This window comes from Marmota monax, unplaced genomic scaffold (assembly GCF_021218885.2).
Source record: "Marmota monax isolate L192 unplaced genomic scaffold, Marmota_monax_Labrador192_F-V1.1 WCK01_AAM20220418_F8-fsc00096, whole genome shotgun sequence".
NCBI lineage: Eukaryota > Metazoa > Chordata > Mammalia > Rodentia > Sciuridae > Marmota > Marmota monax.
Window position 1 is genome coordinate 1904842 of NW_026695236.1, and position 21816 is coordinate 1926657.

The 21816-nt window shown below is 34.5% G+C and overlaps 1 protein-coding gene across 3 annotated transcripts in view; it reads left to right on the forward strand.

The window, feature by feature from the left end:
* Positions 1–21816, forward strand: part of Grm5 (glutamate metabotropic receptor 5) — a 464549-nt gene that overhangs the window by 317982 nt on the left and 124751 nt on the right. For all 3 annotated transcript variants that reach the window (XM_046439401.2, XM_046439400.2, XM_058577374.1), the window contains exon 4: positions 17888–18123. In XM_046439401.2, coding sequence (XP_046295357.1) covers positions 17888–18123 — 236 coding nt within the window. The remainder of the gene's footprint in view (positions 1–17887; positions 18124–21816) is intronic.

Here is a 21816-nt window from a genome sequence, read left to right on the forward strand (position 1 = left end):
GGAACACTACACTTTTATATATTTTTTTAGTTGTAGTTTGACACAGTATCTTTATTTTATTTATTTACTTTAATGTGGTGCTGAGGATGGAACCCAGCCCCTCCCATGTGCTAGGTGAGCTCTCTACCACTGAGTCACAAACCCAACCCCAACAAAACACTTTTGAATGATGATTGGGTGAAAGAAAAATATCAGGGAAGTTTTTTTTTTTTTTTTTTAATTCTTAGAATCAAACAAGAACAGTGATGCAATATACTAGAACCTATGGGACAGCTCTAAGGCAGTCCTAAAAGGAACATCTATAATTTAGCATTTACATGAGAAAATCAGAAAGGTCTGAAATAAACATCCCAATAATGGACCTGGAGGTTCTTTGAAGAAAAGAACAAAATGATTCCAAAACCAGTAGAAGTAAGGACATAATTAATATCAGAATTAAAATTAATGAAATATGGAATAGAAATATAGTAACGATCAATAAAATGAGGAATTGTTTCTTTGAAAAGATAAACAAGATTGATAAACTTTTAGCCAAACTAACCAAAAGAGAGAAGACCCAACTGAACAAAATTAGAAATGAAATAGGATATATCACCATAGGCATTTCTGAAATCCATAGGATCATTAGTGAATATTTTGAAAATTTATACTCCAATAAATTAGAAAACCTAGAAGAAATGGATGCAATTCTGGACACATATGACTTGCCAAAAGTGAATCAAGAGGACATAGAAAACCTAAACAGAACAATAGCAAGCAATGAGATAGAAGGAGTAATAAAAAGTCTTCCAACTAAGAAATCCCTAGAATCAGATGGATTCTCAACAGAAATTCGAACAGACTTTTAAAGAAGAACTAATGACAATACTCTTCAAATTATTCCATGAAACAGAAGTGGATGAAATACTTCCAAATTCATTCTGTGAAACCAGTATCATGGTCCTTCCAAAACCAGATAAGGACACATTAAGGAAAGAAAACTATAGATGAACTTAGATAAACTTAGATGCAAAATCTTCAATGAACTTAGATGCAAAATTTTTTAATAAAATATTAGCAAAAATTTTCAAGAAATATTAAGTAGATTGAACATCAAAACCAAGATGGTTTTATTCCAGGATTGTAAGGATGGTTCAAACATATGTAAATCAATAAATATAATTCATCACATAAATAAAATTAAGAATAAAAATCACAGAATCATCTCAATATATGCAAAGGAAACCTTCAACAAAATTCCACACCCATTCATGATTAAAAACTGAAGAAATGAGGAATAGAAGGAATTTACCTCAACATCATAAAAGGCATATATAACAAACTCAAAGTCACCATCATAGTAAGTGGGAAAAAACTGAAAGCATCTTATTTAAAATCCAGAACAAGACAAGGATATCCACTTTTGCCACTCGACTTCAAATATAATACTAGAAATTCCAGCCAGCGCAAGACAAGGAAATACAAGGAATAAAAATAGAAAAGAAAAAAGTCAAAATATTAGTGTTTGTGGATGATATGATCCTATACTTAGAAAATTAAAAAAAAAAAGAGTTCTAGATCTAATAAATTCAGCAAACTAGCGGGTTACAAAATGATTATATGAAAATCAATAGCTTTCCTTTACATCATAATAAATGTGCCTAGAAAGAAATTAGGACAATGATTCCATTCGCTATGGCCTCAAAAAAGAAAACTTAGTAATAAATCTAAACAAAGAGGGGTGTGATAGTTAATTTGAATTGTCAACTTAATTAGATTAATAGGCTTCTGGGTATGTCGATGAGGGTGTGTCTAGGAATAACTGGCATGTAGGATAGAGAACTGAAGTGGAGACCCTCCCTAAGTGGGAGCACCACCATCCAATAGGGTGGGTTGGATGGAATAAAATTTGTAAGGAACAAAGCAGCAGCAGCAGCAGCAGCAGCAGCAGATGCAAGCTCGATTCTTCTTGAGGCTATCAGACTCTTGCTTCTTCACTCTTCCAAAGGGGACTCTGCCAGTGATTCTTCAGGGAGCTTCCAGAAGCTTTCAGTCTCAGATTAGGTTAGCACCATTGATCCCTCTTATTCTGAGGCTTCAGCCTCTTGAACTGCCTGCTACTGGTTCTTCCAGCTCTTTAGCCTGCAGACAGCCACGGTGGACTCTCTAGCTTCTGGTTGAGTAAGCCAACCCAATAAATCCCTTTTTTATAAACATACTTCCTATTGATTTTGTTCCTCTAGAGAACCCTGACTAATACAAGGGGAAAGTCCTCTACAATGAAAACTATAGAACAATGAACAAAGAAATTGAATAAGATACAAAAAGGTGGAAAGATCTTCCATGTTCATTTTTATTAGGCAGAATTAATGTTGTCAAAATGGCCATATTACCAAAAGTGTTATATAGATCTAATGAAATCCTCATCAAAATATCAATGAGACTCTTCATTTTGAGAACTACACAAATTGTCCTGAAATTCATTTTGAAGAATAAAATACCCATAATAGCTAAAGCTATTCTAAGCCAAAAAAAGCAAAATTAGAATCACAATACCTGACTTCAAATCATACTGCAGATGTATAGTACCAAGAACTGCATTGGGAGCTGGGGTGTAGCTCAGTGGTAGAGTGTTTGCCTAGCATATGTGAGGCACTGGGTTTGATTCTTAACACCACCTATAAATAAATAAAATAAAGGTCCATTGACAAATAAAAACAAAACAAAACTGCATGGTACTGGAATAAAAACAGACACATAGACAATAGTACGAAAGAAGACACAGAGACAAACCCACACATCTACAGTCATCTGATCCTAACAAAGGTGCCAAAAACATACAGTGAAGAAAAGATAGAATTTTTTAAAAATGGTGCTGGGTAAACTGGTTATGCATACATAGAAAAATAAAGCAAAACCCTTATCTCACTCTCTTTAAAAATCCACTCAAAAATGAATTGAAGTCCTAGGAATTAGATTGGAAATTACATAACTCCTAGAAAAAAATGTAGGGTCAACACTCTAGCGTATAGGCATAGGACCCCTAAAGCTCACGAAATAATGCCAAGATTTAATAAATGAGATGGTATTACATTTAAAATATTCTGCCCCAAAAAAGAAAACTATTAAGAATGTGAATAGAGAACTTACAGAATGGAAGAAAAATTTTGCTATCCATTCTTTTGACAAGGATTAATATAGGAAATAAATAAAAAAACAATAAAAGCTTAACACCAAAAAATAAAATAACCCAATTAATAAAAGGGAAAATGAACTAAACAGACATTTCTCAAAAAAGTAAAAAAAAAAAAAAATACAAATGGCCAAAAAAGTATATGAAAAAAGTTAGACATCTTTAGCAATTAGGGAAATGCAAATCAAAACTACACTTAGATTTCATTTAAAGTTAGAAAGGCAGCCACCAAGAACACAATAACAATGCAATAATACGATAATAAATGCTGGAGAGGATGTGAAGAAAAAGTAACATTTTACACTGTAGGTGGGAACTTAAATTAGCTCAGCCACTGTGGAAATCAGTATGGAGTTTCCTCAAGACAAGGCATGGAACCACCACGTTATCCAGCTATATCACTCCTTGGTACTTATCCTAAAGAATTGAAGTCAGCATGATAGATTAATATATGCATACCCATGTTCATAGCAACAAAATTTATAATAGCCAAACTATGGAACCAGCTTAGGTGTCCATCAGTGGATAAATAGATAAAGAAAATGTGAGATATATATATATGTACATATATAGTGGAGTTTTATTCCATCATAAAGATGAATGAAATTCCATCATTTGCAGGAAAAATGGTTGAACTTGAGAGTGCTATGTTCAGCAAAATAAGCCAAACTCAGAAAGTTAAGGGTCATATATTTTCTTTCATTTGTGGAAGCTAGAGTAGAAAACGAAAAAGGTGGAGATGAAGATGGATCTTGTGAAAATGGAGCCAGGTGAGATGATGCACACCCGTAATCCCAGGGGCTTGGGAGGCTGAGGCAGGAGGATCAGAAGTTCAAAGCCAGCCTCAGCAAAAGTGAGATGCTAAGCAACTCAGTGAAACCCTGTCTCTAAATAAAATACAAAATAGGGTTGAGGATGTGGCTCAGTAGTTGAGTGCCCCTGAGTTCAATCCCCAATACCTCTCCTACCCACCCCACAAAGTGACATGGAAGAGAAGGGACAAAATGGAAGGGACATCAGTAGAGTGGAGAAAAGGGATGAGGAGAGGGAGAAGATGAGGAAAAGGGGAAATGCTGAGGAATGATATTGGCCAAATTATAGTTACATTATGTGCATGTAGGAATATGTAACAATGAAGCCCACCATTATGTATAATTATAATGCATCAATAAAACAAACTTTAAAAAAGAAAATCAAAAGGGTTCACAGGCATTGTTTTTTCCTTGGAGAAATTCAGTTCTTTTTCCTTAATTCAGTATGACAACCTAACACTCCGTTCGTCTTTTCAGCCTCTTAGTCACTGTTTAATGCTCATTTACTGAACTCTACAACTATGACCTAGAAATTAGCAAATAGTTCAAGGGGTAAAATAGCCTCAAACATCTGCTTCAAATATATGTGCTTGTCTTACTTTCCAGATATTTGCTGATCATATTTTGGGTATAATGTTAGCCTGGAACATAAAGTAACAACAACTATTGAAACTCACTTAGTGCTTTTGTCCCCCACATCTTAGCTTCTCTTTAACGAATTCAATGTCAATGAATTATCACATACCCCAAAGGGACATTTGTACCCAGTACATTTTATTTCTCTCTCTCTAATCTTTGTCCCTATAGTTCTGGCTAAATTGATACTTTCTGAAATTTTAAATAAATTTTAAAAACCCTTAGCCTTTCTAATTGTCTTTTGAGAAAGATTTATCAAATTTATCATGGCTCTAAATGAAAGTAATTGTTCAGTTTCTAATATGTGACTTAACATTTTCATTCTACTTGGATTAATTATTGGGCATATGACATCTAAATTTTTCATACTATTAGATATGTACTTTGTCTGCCTTTTTGTATAATGGCTATTTCTTCTTTAAAAGTCTGTTAGAATTTCAGTTGAGAATCCATCTGATTCTAGGGATTTCTTAGTTGGAAGACTTTTTATTACTCCTTCTATCTCATTGCTTGCTATTGGTCTGTTTAGGTTTTCTATGTCCTCTTGATTCACTTTTGGCAAGTCATATGTGTCCAGAATTGCATCCATTTCTTCTAGGTTTTCTAATTTATTGGAATATATATTTCTCAAACTCAGTACAGGTTTTGATTATTTGTTAGTCTTCTACAGATGTGTTTGTTTGTAAAACATATCAAATAGATGTGAGACATTAACAATAGACTTGGTTTCAGTAGGTGTCATGGTTATACTTTATCAAGAAAGAAATATATTTCCTACCAGTGAAATTTAAATTGAAAAACAAGTCCATTCTGTGTTTATGAACAGAATTCAAAGTGTCTTGAGCATCATCTAATTGCTCTTTTCCTTCTGATTAGAGAGATTCTAAATAACTATGCCAGTGTATTCTAATGGTATACAGCTGGCTCACTGTGAGAATATGCAATAGTTTAAGATAATTATGTCTCAGAAAAGGAAAAAAAAACATTTTGAAAGTGTGTGTGTTGATAGAAATTAACTCTTCTCTCTACAGTTTCATGCATTTATTTTGCACACAAATTGGATCAAGTATCACGTTTAAGAAGTTTTACTCTTTCAGTTTTAGTTTCTATATTTAAGTGACTGAGTTTAAATCATATATAACCTTATGCAATTTACTACTTTTTCAGCTGCAGTTTCCTCCTCACATGAAATTTGAAGATATAAAAATAACTACTTCACAGACTCAGGCTTGTACAACTGATATGAAACCTGGCAGTATGGATGGATGGATGGATAGATAGATAGATAGATAGATAGATAGATAACAGAGAACAAACACATGGATGCTGTTATCTTTCTAGTAAGTTTTCATTTGCCTGACTCTAATGCAGAAGAGTTGGTAGAGAATGATAATTTACTTCTCTGTATTCCATATATATATATATATATATATATATATATATATATATATATATATATATATATATATATATATATCACTCTGTAGAAAATGGGTAGGCACACTGTAACTCATTAGAGTTTATTAGATGAAAGAATGATACTAAATTCTGCAGAAATATGTAAAAAAAAGTATCATGAAAATATATTAGGTCTGAAATTATGAAATGAGAGATAAAGGAAGAAAATAAGTTGGAGGTTGGAGATTCTATTCATCAATATACTTAGCAAGTCCACCTTATTGTTTAGAATTTAATAGGCATTTGATAAACAATTATTGATTAATTGCATGAATGTTGTGTTTAATAGCATTAAATATACCAGATCATTCTCTGAGAGTGGGCTTGGCCTTCACAGAAGAAGAAAAAACAAAGAGAAAAATATATTTGTTGAAATGTTAGTATTGTCCTAGCACAGACTTGTTAACAGATAAATCTAAGCATTTGTTCAATGATGAGAGTTTACCAGTTTATCTGAAGAAGTTAGTCGATTTGGGACTAATTTCTTGGAAATCCAGGTGGGAAAAAATGTAGACTGAAAATAAGAAGGTTATCGTAAAAAAGGCAAATTAATAGGAAAACAGAAATGGTTATATAAAGCTGCAGATACAATTACTTACTCAAAGTGTTTCCTCTATTTCACTGAATAATTCTGCTTACTAAATTCTTGCACATTTTATACAATACCCTCAATTTTTGCACTTCTCCAAATGGCTATAATATGACAAAAGAAACAGATTGTGAAATACACAAAGTAATCAATCTATTTACAAAGATATTTCTCATCTTCTCTATAAAGAATGTGCATACTGAGGAAGCACCCTTGGAAGGATGAAATGTTAAATCAGAGGAGAATGCTTGGTGCCCTAGAGCCAAAATCAAGGCAGGAGGCATGCTCTAGAGATTTTAATTGTTTTGATTCACTGTGTTAATACTTCCAATATTAATGGGATCAGTCTTCCAACAGAGGAAGTATAGAAAAGAGGGAGGCAGTGAAGAATAAATTTCTATTATTGTGTAAAAAATTACCATAAATTTAGAAGCATAAAGAAATATGCATTTATTACCTGATAATTGCTGGAGGGATTATGGAAAACTAGGTTCTCTGCTCAGGACCAAACAGGCTCAGGTAATGGTACTGGGCAAGGCTTTGTGGAAGAATCTATCTCCAAGCACATTCAAGATTTTTTTACTGAATTCAGTTTTTTTTTTGAATGTAGGCCTGAATCCTCATTTCCTTTCTGGTTGTTCGTGGGGATCATTCTCAGTTCCTACAGGCCACTGCATTCCTTTCCATGTGGATCCCTCTGTCTTCAAAGGCAACCACAGAGATGTTCTCTACCTCTCTAAGGTCAAATCCCTTTTGTGTTTGAAACTCTTTGGATAGGAAGAGCCGTCTCCTTTTCAGGATTTGCCTGATTAGATCAGTCACCTAAAATAATTTTCCTATTTTAGATTGATTTATTTGGGACCTTAAGTACATCTTGAAAATCCCTTCTAAGCAGTGCCTTTCTAGTTTAGTGTTTGAATAACCAGAAGAGGTATGTATGAACCAATGATTAGGAGTCCTGGGAGCTGTTCTAGGACTCAGCATGCATGCGCTCAGCCCTGCATTCTGCTTTTTGTTCTCCAATATGTGCTCTCAAATACGTCCATTAAGAAACACCTCTTCGTACGGCCACCAAGTAGTGTGTCATTACGTATGTATGGAAAGAAGCTAGAGCTTTGTAGAATTTGGAGTACACTAATTAATGCCTAAAAGCCTCATTTCTTCAGCTATAAAATTTAAGGTTACTAAGAATTACCTAAAAATCCTGCAGAGCAATAGGCAGTCACACAATGGAAAGCACCTTATGTTAGACATATAGCAAATTTCATGTCCCTGACTTTCCTCCCTTCTGTTGAATGTTCTGATACAGCTCATCCAATCCACCTCCACTCATCCTTTATAAATCTCGGAAAATGGGAAGAACAGATTTACAAACGTCACAGATTGACTTTCAGTTCATAACCACACCTTTTTTCTCAGCAAGTATACATTTTGCTTCATTTATAATTGAGTAATTCATTAATGTTTAGTATATATTCATAAGAAATTTTATTTAAAGTCTCAATATCCTTCCCTGCTTTTCACTACTATTTAGAGACTCTGAAATGTCCCACTCCCCCAGGGTGAAGACAGGATTATATGAAAGTAGCCAGAAAGCCAGTAAACTCCCACTATTAGAATTTTTAAAATCCCAGAATATCTTTTAAAATGCTATTGGTAAGAGATTTGGCAGGATGATGATTACATGTGGGTAGAACAGCAGTTTCCATAATAATTATGTGGGTTGTGAACAGATTTTGAAAAAAATGCTGGGTTGAGGCCTAATGAATATACTCATTAACCTTAATAGCATCAGGTAGATAATAGAGAGGACCATTTTGGAGGAGGAATTCACTCAGCTTTCAGTTATTTTATAAGGTACGTTCAAGTCGTGTTGTACATGAAAAAATGCTCACCATCTCTAGCTGTCAGAGAAATGCAAATCAAAACCACCCTAAGATACCATCTCACTCCAGTAAGATTGGCAGCCATTATGAAGTCAAACAACAACAAGTGCTGGCGAGGATGTGGGGAAAAGGGTACACTTGTGCATTGCTGGTGGGACTGCAAATTGGTGCAGCCAATTTGGAAAGCAGTATGGAGATTTCTTGGAAAGCTGGGAATGGAGCCACCATTTGACCCAGCTATTCCCCTTCTTGGTCTATTCCCTAAAGACCTAAAAAGAGCATGCTACAGGGACACTGCTACATCGATATTCATAGCAGCACAGTTCACAATAGCAAGACTGTGGAACCAACCTAGATGCCCTTCAATAGACGAATGGATAAAAAAAATGTGGCATTTATACACAATGGAGTATTACTCTGCATTAAAAAATGACAAAATCATAGAATTTACAGGGAAATGGATGGCATTAGAGCAGATTATGCTAAGTGAAGCTAGCCAATCCCTAAAAAACAAATGCCAAATGTCTTCTTTGATATAAGGAGAGTAATTAAGATCAGAGTAGGGATGAAGAGCAGGAGAAGAAGATTAACATTTAACAGGGATGAGAGGTGGGAGGGAAAGGGAGAGAGAAGGGAAATTGCATGGTAATGGAAGGAGACCCTCAGGGTTATACAGTGGAGGGGGTAGAGAGAGAGGAGGGGAGGGGAGGGGAGAGGTGGGGAGGGGGGAAGGTGGAGGATGGGAAAGGCAGCGGAGCACAACAGACACTAGTATGGCAATATGTAAATCAATGGATGTGTAACTGATGTGATTCTGCAATCTGTGTATGGGGTGAAGGTGGGAGTTCATAACCCACTTGAATCAAAGTGTGGAATATGATATGTCAAGAAATTTATAATGTTTTGAACAACCCACAATAAAAAATTAAAAATATAAAAAAAATAAATAAAATAAAAAATAAATACCGAAAAAAAATGACTGGATGTTGTATCTGAAAAGAATTCTGTATAATTTGAATTTCATCATTTAAAGTCTAATTTTCTAATATCATTTCTTGAATGCTTAGTATGTGCCAACCATTGTAATAAACATTAGAATACAAACATTTCCAGAGCACAAAATGTATAGTCAACTTGAGGGACAGAAATAAATGTAGGTAAATTTAATGCCATGACGATTTCAAAACTAAAAACTTCACCATGTGACTCCTAGGAGAGCTGAAATCTTGTCTTTCTTGTTTACCACTGTATTTGCACATTTGGAATATTAGTTACAAAACACTTGTTCAGTAAATAAATGAATGGCATGGTACTTTAGAAGCAAAGAGGAGGAAACCAATGAGCCCACAGGAGCTCTGGAAAGATTTTGCTAAGTTGCATTCAAGTTAAACCTATCTAGTTGATGGATGACTAGACTGATCAACTTGGGGAACATGAGGAGTTGAAGAGATGGCATTCTATGCATTCTATGCATTCGTGTGAAAGTGTTACATAGTTGAGAAACAAGAATCAGTGTGCTGTGTCTCCAATAGACAGCATGTGTGTGGTTAGTCTTAGAAGTTTCTGTATCTTGGCAATAGGCAAAACTAAAGCTTTTGGTAAGCAAGAATAACTGCATATGCCAGCACTTCTCCATTGCCACCTACCAAACTCGCATCTCCAAGACCCAGTTTTAACAACTGTAACTTCTAGAAACAGTCATTTAGATATATACATTTTTTAGTTTGGCATTGTACCTTTTAGAAAGACTCTCATTTATGTTATTTGCCCATGACAGATAGCAGATGCCTCTTCAAGAATTCTATTGAGTTATAGTAAATAATTATGCTGTCATTTGAGAGTTCAACAACTGAACATTTTAAAATTATTGTATGTGATTAGCCTTCCAGGTAAATAAATGAAGAGATTGTAAATGTAAGAACTAGGAGTTTGGAAACATCCAGAATATTAATTGAAGTGATTGTGGAATAGTCTTAGGAAAGCAGGACAGGAATGTGATTTTTCAGTTAATGACCGGAAATCCAGTAAGCTATGCTGATTCTGAAAAGATTTACTGAAAGATACAGTGGAAGGATACCCAGTATGAAGGATGAATGAGAAATACTCAGGGGGATGGAAATTGGCAATGCCTGTTTAGGTAGGTCATGCCTAACAGACTGTTGACCCCTTGAGAGTGTAGACTCACCCCACCACTTTCTTGTACAGAAGAAGCATCCAAAATCCTTACCAAATTAATGTACTAGAGTGAATACAACATTGACACTGTCACTAAAGAATGATCCAACACATTTTTCAATAGTACATGTATTTTTGCATAACAATCACTCAAAACAATTATTGATTTTATAAATTAGAAAGGAAGGAAAATTATATATTCTGCCTTTATAGATTTATGCTTTTATAAAAGAGACATATTTTAAGATTATTTAGCTTCTCCAGTCAGCGTTAGATAATTGTTAATTTTGTTTTTTTTCATAATTTTCATAAGTATTATTTTTGCTTATTTTTGTTAGCATGTATATATCAGGGGCATCTCTACATCTAGCAAAATTTTAAAAAATGCATTCATGTTATTGGTGGTAAATACTGTGGTGATTATTTTACAACTATTGGCTTGTTTTATATATCATTTGTCAAGAGCCATCCATGGGCTGTGTGTGGACTATACTGGCATCACAGCCTAATGAATAAGAGAATCTAATGTGTGGGAACTTCCAGTGGATATATCCTCTGGCTGACTGCCCAGACACATTGTGAGTCCTATTAAGCTCTGCCTGTCCCACACAGCACCAGAGACGGGGTGATCTATTGTAGCTACACAGCCTCTCAGAGATGGGTGTGACCTGCCAAGATGCAAATCAACCTGCTGCCTGCAAGACACCATGAAGCAAAACTCCACCCCTGAAACCTATCCCTGCCTTTGATGTACCCCCTTAAATAAACCTTGGGAGCCATTTTCTAATTGTCTAGCTCCAGATCCTGTGTGGACTGCACCTATCAGAAGCCCCATCCTTTAAAGTTAATTCTAACTTTGTCTTTTGTTCTTCTGTTATTTCTGACTTTAAATTCTTATGAGGCTTATCCTTCTTAGCAGGCAAAAGTTCCCTGGTAAGGTGCTGGCCACCCTATGATAATCATTGATTTAATACAATATATGATAAAATAACTATAAAGTTAAAATATTTATTTTATAAGGAAATAATGAACTACCAAATTTTTATGTTTCTCTATTTGGCTTTATCCCTCACTAAGTATTTAAGCTCCAACAATTATTATACTTCTACAAAAACATATATATAATAGAAAAGAATAGATTGATAAGATATTGCACCACAAATAAGAAAATTGTTAGCATTTCTTTTTAACATTTAAACCAATTGTCTATATAGAAAATGCATAAATCATTTAAACCAATTGTCTATATAGACAATGCATAAAAATCAAAGTAAAAGAAATATTACACGGCATAAATATTAAGAAAAATATGACAATCAGGGACCCCAACTCATATACTTAGTTCTTCTTTTTTCATAACAAACCTGTTCTCTTCCTATATTTTCCAAACAAGGGTATGGAAGTACAATATTGTTATTCTTTTTCTGCAAACCGCAAAAATTCTTTACCCTATATTTTTTACAACTATACTAGGGATTCTAAATCAGGTTTCCTTGCAAATACAATTCATTGCTCTTTATTACTGTTGCTCTTTAATTCAACTCTGTTTTCTTGGCCATTGCAACACATTTTCTAACTTGATCCTCTAACATTCAAATCCAACTGCTCTGAACTGTCACCCACACTGCTTTCAGAATTCATCCAGTTCTCAGCATCTCTTCATATCATTTCCCCCTTAAAAGGCACCACTGGCTCCCCAGTACTTTCAAAAAAGCATTAGGGTTTGCCAAAAAATGAATAAAATAAATAAAAAATAAAAGAAGAAGAAGAATTTACAATTGTCCTCTCAGCTCACTTTTCATTAACTCACTACCTTGTGCATCCTACATAGCTTGTTATGGTTTGGATGTAAGGCGTCACCCCAAAAAGCAGAAATGTTCAGAGGTGAAATGATTAGACTACAACAGCTGTAACCCAATCAATGGGTTAATCCATTTGATGGATTAGCAATTTGAACAGATTACCTGGTAGTACCTATAGGCAGGTAGGTATTGCTGTAGGAAGTAAGTTATTGGATGCATGCCCTTGGGGTTTATATGACTTGTCCCTGGCTCCTTGCACTCTCTCTGTTTCTGGGCTGTCAAGAGCTAAGAAGGTACATCCACCACACTCTTCTTCCATAATATTCTGCCTCACCTCAGACCCAGAACAGTGGATTCAGCCATCAGTAGACTGAAACTTTGAAACCGTGAGCCCAAAATAAACTTTTCCTCCTCTAAGTTGGTCCTGAAGGGGTTTTGGTCACAGCAATAAAAAGGTGATGAACACCTAGCTGCAATGTTCAATTAAGACTGTTCCTTGACTCACAAATATTCTCTCACTATATAGAAAATAATATTTCAAAATAATATTATCCACATTTTTCAAATGCAATTTATATCTTATTATCCTATGGATAGTTAATCAATTATTTACTGATATAATCTCCCATTGTAAAATTTAATTCATACCTATAATGATATTCATTCATAGGTGATTTATATAGCTCTGTAGGCTAGACTGAGCTTTTGAAATATGTCTAAAACCTATTCAACTGATGTTTTTTCCAGTTCCAATACAATTTCAATATATAATAAATTGCATTTTCTTTGGAATAGTGATTACTCCTTTCTGTGGAAAAAATTGTAGCTGCCTGGCCCATCAGGTTATGTTTAGTCATATGACTTCTTGTGGTCAATGGTAGAAATAATGTATGCCACTTCTAAGCAGAATCTTTAAGAACCATCATATGGTTCCCTTACACTATTTTCCCTTCAACAAAATAGAGCAGAGTCACAGCCCACTCACAGTGAATGTAAAGGCTGAGGAACAAACAAGCCTTTGTTCTATGCCATTGAGATATTGGAACTATCATTGCAAACAAATAATTTAGTCTAAGACATGATATGCAATAAATATTGAAGTAAAGAAGAAAGGTTATTAAGATATAGAAATAAGTTTTTAGGTGGAGGCAATTTTGTTTTAAACATAACCTATTGAAAAGAAAAAAAATTACACTTTCATGAGTTACTAATTTTGAGAAACAATGGGAAATTGAGTTGGAAGGGGAAAGGTAAATTGTAGAAAGGAGTATATATTTTTGATGATGTAATTCTAGGAAGAAAATGAAGGTAAATCCTTGCTATATGAGCATGTCTTTAAAGACATCTTCAGGGAAGATTTTAGGGCTCTAAGTTTCTGCTGGGAGTGGTTTTGAGAACAGGTTAAGAGGTACGGAGATTCTTCCTTGACTTGAGCCAAGTTCTAAGTTAAGAACACTTATCCTATTTCAAATGTCCATATTACTCTGTTTGTGCAGCCAAATAAAAACTACAAGACTGACTAAAACAACATCCTGATTAAAACTATGTATACAGTCAATGCTCCATTCACTCCATGATTGTACAAACATGGAATAAACATTAAATTAGTGAAGACTTTCAGTTGCTCCTAAAGGAAATACACACTTAGGTTCTGTGAGTCTCTAGTCACAATATTTTCACTTGCTAGGCATATGCAACTTTATTTATTTGTTCCTTTTTGAAGCTATTCTCACTTACTTAATAGTATTAATTCATTAACATTGAACTTGAAGCAAACACTGTTTTATCCATTCTTTATGAATAGTTTTATATTCAGCTTTCTTGTGCTTACACTGAACAACATAGCCTCACTAAGGCTGAGTGCCATGTGAGGCAGCAAAATCACCAGCAGAAAACACAAAACTAGGAAAGACCTGGCACCAAATAGAATGTGAAAAGCACACATTTTTATTGTATGAAAACTGATGTAAAGGCCTAGGGACATCCTTTTCAACCTCATTTGGGACTATGCATGCCAGCTTTTTGTTTCTGCATGCATGCCTGTGAACAACTGCAAAAATACCACCAGTATTGATTTGGTTGTTGCAAATAAATTTTTGGAAATAAGTGAATTTTCAAATACATTTTTTTTCTGTTCTGGGAATTGAAACCAGGGCCTTGTCTGGGCTAGGCAAGTGCTCTAGAACTGAGCTGTAACTCCAGCTCTAAATTTGCAAATATAGAATTTATAAATATTGAAAATACTATATGTAAAAAAATTAGAAAGGAAGGAATGATATAGATGATAAGGAGATAGGTAGCATGTCCACTAGTGAGATGAAAGAGAAATTAGATGAATGGATGGATCGCAGATAGGTAAAAAAGTAAAGCTAAATCAATGCTTTACATAGAGTTGTTTTTCAATAAATGTTAGTTCTTTCCCTTTTCCCCTTGTTTTGGGGGAAACACATGCCACCCAAAGCATTAAATTGATGCCAACATTTTGAAGGACTACTCTGTCGAAGTAATAGAAAGCATTAGGTGGTAGAAAGGTATGTTCAGGATTTCTTAGCATTTCATTTTATTTTGGGATTTATTACATCTTAAATCTCAAAAGCATTTGTTAAGAAAAATGTTAACATTTTATAATCTAAAGCATCCTTTAACTTCACATCATCAAATGTCTTTTCTTGTGACTTACCCAGCACATAGTCTCATTCAGTTTGAATAGAATGACCCTGTTTTGCACACAGGTGTTGGGATTTTCTTTTTCTGCACTATCCTCTTTATGATTTTTATTTTGCTCTTGATTAGAAATATCTGGAACAAAAATCATTTTAACTAAACAACTGAACCTTTAAGGCTAATAGTAAAGCATCATTTTTTTTTTACAAGCTTAAACTTAGAGATTTCTATCTGAAAAAAACAAAGAGAAAGAACATGATGAGAGATAAGTAAATTAACACTCTTTGGTCCTGACGGTTTTCCTTTATGAAAACATTGCCTGCAAGTAACTTTTTCAAGACAAGCTTTTTTACAATTCCCATTAAATTCAATGAATGAATTGTGAAGGGTAAATTGGACCCATTATAATCTTACATTTCTTATGTAATATTCATAATCATAGTGTTACATAAGAGTGAGCTAATGTTAACAAAAGGAACAATTTAAATTGCCACTTCCTTGGAGAATGGGGCTCTGCTTGACAAACAGAGCTTCCTGTCCCACTTGCAGCACGCCCATGCAGCTCCTGGAGTGGCAATGAGACCCACACTCCCATATCAGTGATATAATAAACCCTCCACAACACAGAGAGAAAGTGAGGCAAACAAGCCCACTTCATTTCAACTTGTCAGCTTTAAATAAAATCTTCTGGAGCTGAAAATGAGAAACTTGAGGAAAGACAATGTGTGAAGTAACCAAATTCAACACTGGGACAAAACATATTGCATTACACTTTTTTTTTCCCTAATCTGCCACAAAAGTTTTTTCAGATTTTACCATAGATAACTTTTAATAAGATATCTTCCTGTCAAGGAGACTTAGAGAAAGAAATGGTTCCTTTTGTTTATTTATTTATTTTCTCTTCTTCTACTTATTGATGCTATAGGAAATACCTCAAGTCATTGCAAATTCCCATAACACCTATGTGACTTCTGGAGCAACTCTTAATTAATTATTTTTTTAATCAGACTTGGTATAATAGATCATAATGAAAAAAAGTGCATTCTTTTTGTGTTATTGTATTTATTAACTTGCATAACTACATATTGGTCTTCTGTGCCACTTATTGGATCATGTTCTTTGTCTCAAAGACAAAAATTCTAAGAACAAAAATGCATTCAAAAGAAAATGGAATCACTGAGGTAAACAGTACTTGATAATAGAAGTCCCTTCCCTTATCCTCCCCCAGTGCCCACTGCCTTCTTCCTGGAGCACAGGTTCAAACACCTCCTGCTTTCCATTCCGGGGGCTCTTCTCTATTCTTCCTCTTATCTTCCTCTATATCTCTTCCCTTACATTTTTGGTGTTGCTGTTTTAAATTGTCAAATTTTCCTTTTCCTTTTTATTTGCTTAAAGAGCAGTTAGAACCTCTTCAAGAGAAAGGCAGAAGCACCAAGTCCCAGCAAACATGCAGCCCTAGCTGTGTGTGTTCCATTGAGGGGGGCGCGGATTCCAAGGTGCCTTCTCCCTGGGCCCCCTGGGAGTATCCAAGTTTGATTTAAACATTTTTTCTTGTGTTTTGTTTCCAGTGTTGTGTCCCATGTATTTCCCAAATAAGGTTAGAATACTCTTTTGTTATTGTTATACTGTCTTATAGCTTTATAACATGGACTGTCTGATTCCAACCTCTTTTATTTTAAAATTCCTAGGTTACTAATTTGAGTTATTAGTATATATAATGATAGTAGGTTGAGGAATGTGATCCCTGTCCTGAACCTTGATGGCCCATTGTTAAGAAGTTCTTTCAATCACTTTAAAACATGATTTTAAATACATATTTTAAATATAATTGAAAAGTTCTATGGGATAGCAAAGGGTATATGGGTGATGGACTACCAAGATTTAAGTTTGAGACTGAAATAATAGAATGAGTATAATTAGAAAGTTTTTTTTATTCTCTATAATTCACTTGTATAATGTTAACAAAAATTAATATCATGTTATAGGGTGGTTAAATTAATGTTAGGCATGTACTGGAAATATTTTTATTCTTATGATTATTTTAATGTTTATCATAAAGTAAAAGAAATGAGTATATTGAAAGTTAACCTGACATATCCAGTATCAATAAATGGTAAACTGACACTGTGGTGCACACCTATAATTCCAGTGACTCAGGAGGCTGAGGCAGGAGGATTACAAGTTCATGGACTGCCTCAGCAGCTTAGTGAAAGCCTGATTCAAAATAAAAAAAAATAAAGAGGGCTGAGGATATACCTCAAAAGAGATGTGCCCATCCCCAGGTTCAATCCTCAGTATCACTGAGAAAGAGGGGAAAAAAAAGGTGTGAATGGTTCTGTTCTATTATGCAATGTAAATGCATATATTGAATTTTACAACAAGTAAAATTCTGCCAAAAGTATTAGGTAACATTTTGCAACTCAAGATAAGAGAGGTTAGCATTCTGAAGCCTAAAGTTTTCTTGGTGTTACTGCACTTTTTCATTTTAACAAGCTGTTATCTTAACAATCACCTAGGTATAATGCATGACCATCCTGTGGTCTGAGGTACCCATTTCATGACTGACATAGTAAACCAAAAAATAGAAAAAACAAAAGGAATCATTTACTCAGAAGATTTCTGTTCTGTTTTGTTTTGTTTTGTTTTTGTTTTTGTTTTTGTCTGTGTGTGTGTGTGTGTGTGTGTTCCCACAGTGATGGCTGGGCTGATAGGTACGATGTGACAGATGGATATCAGCGAGAAGCTGTTGGTGGAATCACAATCAAGCTCCAATCTCCTGATGTCAAGTGGTTTGATGATTACTATCTGAAGCTCCGGCCAGAAACAAACCTCCGAAACCCTTGGTTTCAAGAATTTTGGCAGCATCGTTTTCAGTGCCGACTGGAAGGATTTGCACAGGAGAACAGCAAATACAACAAGACTTGCAATAGTAAGCAGATTTATTGTATCATTTAAAGTGTACAAGGCTAAGACTCCAATCTAAGTGAACTATGTCGTGAGGATAGTGGCTGTAATTTGTTAGCAAGGAGGACTCTCAAATACAGTAGGTATTACCACTTAATGGTGATAAGCAGGTTTTATTCTCGCTAAGAAAAACATATCTCAGCAAGTGTTTACTCTATTGAGATTTAAAATGATTAAATTATTTATATTTATATCATTCAAATAATTGGATATGTTTTTGTGAGACACAGTTCTAAAAGATCATATGGGCTTTAGATGCACCTATTCTTGACACCCTTGAAGGCAAGGACTACATTCTGCTCATTACTATGATACTAAGCAGATGGAGGACCATTTTTATTATCTCAGTACAGTAGAAGCACATATTAAGGGTTTTATATAGATTTGAAGAGTTAATGAGTGAATACTGACAACACATCCAATTCCTACTTCCATTAATGAAACATAAAATAATCACTGAGATTTTACTATGTACAATTATGTTGTTTCAATAAACACTATTAAGATATTCAAACATTTGGTAAATGCTTATAGAGATCCACAATATGTCAAATATTGCCTTAATAGGGGTACTATGATAGGAGAAATTAGTTTCTTCCTTCAAAGATTTAGTGTCTAGAAAGGGAGATATGTGCCCCCTCCCCGCCAAAAAAATTGCTGTTCTATGTTGCAAGTATTGCAATAAGGGATAAACAAAGTATTTGGTTAGGATCATCTGTTGCACATCCTAAGTCTTGGCTCTAATCACCGGGTAGAGCCAATATTGACATATATGGCAATTTCTGAAAAGGTTAAAGCTTGTTAAAATTGATAAGGGATTTGTTGAGACTGATTTATCCCATACTGTGTAATAAGAACCCCCATGCATTTTCCAAGGTGTGAAATATTCTAGTTGTTAGAATAATTGCCTGTACCCATGTTGATGGAACCCCAGAACAATTTGATGTAGAGGGTTTGTAATCCTATTTCTAGTACCAATTACATTCATGGAGAGTTTATTGATATTGGCATCAAAATAAGGAAAATCAGGAACTCTTAAAGCATTCTCTCTCTAAGCTCATGTCTGTTCTATGCATTGGTATCAATTCATTTTTTTTTATGAAATGATGGAGAGTGTAAGTGGTGATTTGTGATTGTTTCTAAATGCCATTATTTGGTAAAACAAGAACTTGGCAAAACTGTCAGTTCCTGTTTAGGTAGTATGGAGAGGAGGAATGTTGGAAAGGGGGATGTTAGGAGATTTAGTTTCTTCCTTCAAAGGTTTAGTGTCTAGAAAGGGAGATATGTGCCTTCCCCCCCCCCCCCAGAAAATTGCCTTACTGGTCAGTGAAATCCAGAAACCACAGAAGTATGGTATGAGTATGTCTGCCTTTCTTCTACTTGCTTTCCTGCTAACTCCTTTCCAAATTTTCAAATACTTATAAATACTTATTTGTTTCCTTTTTTATTTTTTTATTTCCCTTTTAAAATGTGTGAGAATAAATAGCATTCTCACTTAAATTTCACAATTTTAATTTTGTAGTTGTCACATTTCTATCCAATTTTGGAAGAAAACACTTATTTCCTCTTTTGAAATTTGGGGAGCATATACTTCTCTCATGTTCCTACTCTATGTTTCTGCACAGATTACTGTACATAGCTATTCTGGAGACATTATCAATAATAAGCAATAGCTCTGTTCTCATCTCCTGTTCTTCAGTACTCAGGAGTTGATGACAACTCCCCACCAGTGTGTTTAAGGGAATTGTTTCAGTTGGTATGTACCTTCTTAATGTTCTTTTCAGACTCCTTTTTGTCTGAAATGCTACCTCTTACAAATAGTTACTTTTTTCTCTCTTCCTTTGTTGGAGGCCATATTTAGATATATTCTTGAAAGAAGTTTGGTAAAATCTTCCCTTTGGCACTGAGCCTTTTGGCACAGTGAGATGTGATCTTACTGCTCAGAATCTGCTCCTCACTGTCCTAATGAAAGGTACTCTCCTAGGCCCCCATTGGGTTTTTTTTATTCTTTTTTTTTTAAATGCTGAGGTTCAAACCCAGGGCCTTGTGCATACAAGGCAAGCACTCTACCAACTGAGCTATATCCCCAGCCCCACCATTGGAATCTTAATTGACAACCAATGTTTGGTGCATAAACTTGGACATTCAATAAGTAATACCTCTGTTTTTCTTCTCATCCTGGGAAGATTATTGTCTTCATTTTAATGATCAAAAGTAAACATGATTTAGGGAGACAAAAGTACTTCCTCAAAGTCATATGTCCATTAAGTGCTGGAACTTAGAATTAAACTCAGATTTGTCTAGAGTTTAACTAGTGAAATTTACTATAGAAACAGAATAGAATAGATTAAAAATTATAATCATCAAATTTGCATTAAGCCATGCCTGTAATCCCAGCAGTCTGAAGGCTCAGGCAGGAGGATCCAGAGTTCAAAGCCATTCTTAGCAAAAGCAAGGCACTAAGCAACTCAGTGAGACCCTGTATCTAAATAAAATACAGAATAGGGCTGGGATGTGGCTAAAAGTGGCTAAGTGCCCCTGAGTTCATTCCTGGTTGCCCCTCCGCCCATTGCATTATATGATAATCAATATGTATCAAAAAAATACAAGGGAAATAATTCTTGAACCAGAAGCAGTGGCACATACCTATAGTTCCTGCTGCTAGGAGGCTAAGCAGTAGGATCACTTTATCCAAGTATAGGTCCAACCTGGGCAACACAGTGAAAACTTGCCTCAAAATATATATTTTTAAATGATTTATGTATAGCTATAGAAGGTAATTATACAAAGCCAAACATTCATTACCGCCTAGTTTTGACCCTAGTTCCTTATCTACTCAAATGTCATTTTGGCATCTCATCTTTATCACCTAAGGGAATTTAAGTTGTTCTATGCTCCTGTTGAACCTGATTTTATTTCTTGAATTTGAGACATTCTCTGAGTGTCTGCTTCTATCATTCTGGGGCATTTGGCAGTTCTATGATGTATTATACTATTAAGCATTTCATACACTTATTGAAAAATAGGCCTTCTCTTTTGTAAAGTATTCTTTTAAACATGATTTTGAGTTTATTATCTTTTAAATATTTCTTTTAAAAATCCCTCATATACTATGGATCTGAGTCCTTTGTCAGATAAATGTACTGTTGAATTGTTTAATCAGAGGCTTATTTTTTTAATCTTCTATTTCTCTCATTAATCATTTGTTTTCTATTTGGCCAATTCATTTTTAAAAAATATTTTTTGGTTGTAGATGAATACAATATCTGTATTTTATTTGTTTATTTTTATGTGAGGCTGAGGATTGAACCCAGTGCTTCACACATGTGAGGCAAGTGCTCTACCACTGAGCTACAGCCCCAGCCCGGCCAATTCACTTTTTATTTCTTAATCTCCTATTCTTTCCTGCCTTCTTTTATATCAATCAATAATTTTAATTATTCTATTATCTTACTTCTCTTAAGACATTTGTTTCATTTGTTAGAATAAGTCCTTTAGAGTTTTTAGATAGAAGTTACCAAATGACTCCTCAATTTAATATACACTATTTTAAAGTTGGTTCTTATTTCCATTTAAAAATCTTGTAAATTTTTAACTCTACACCCAGCACTTTGTTTTGTTATTAACACATATTTTACTTTTATATAAATATATACTC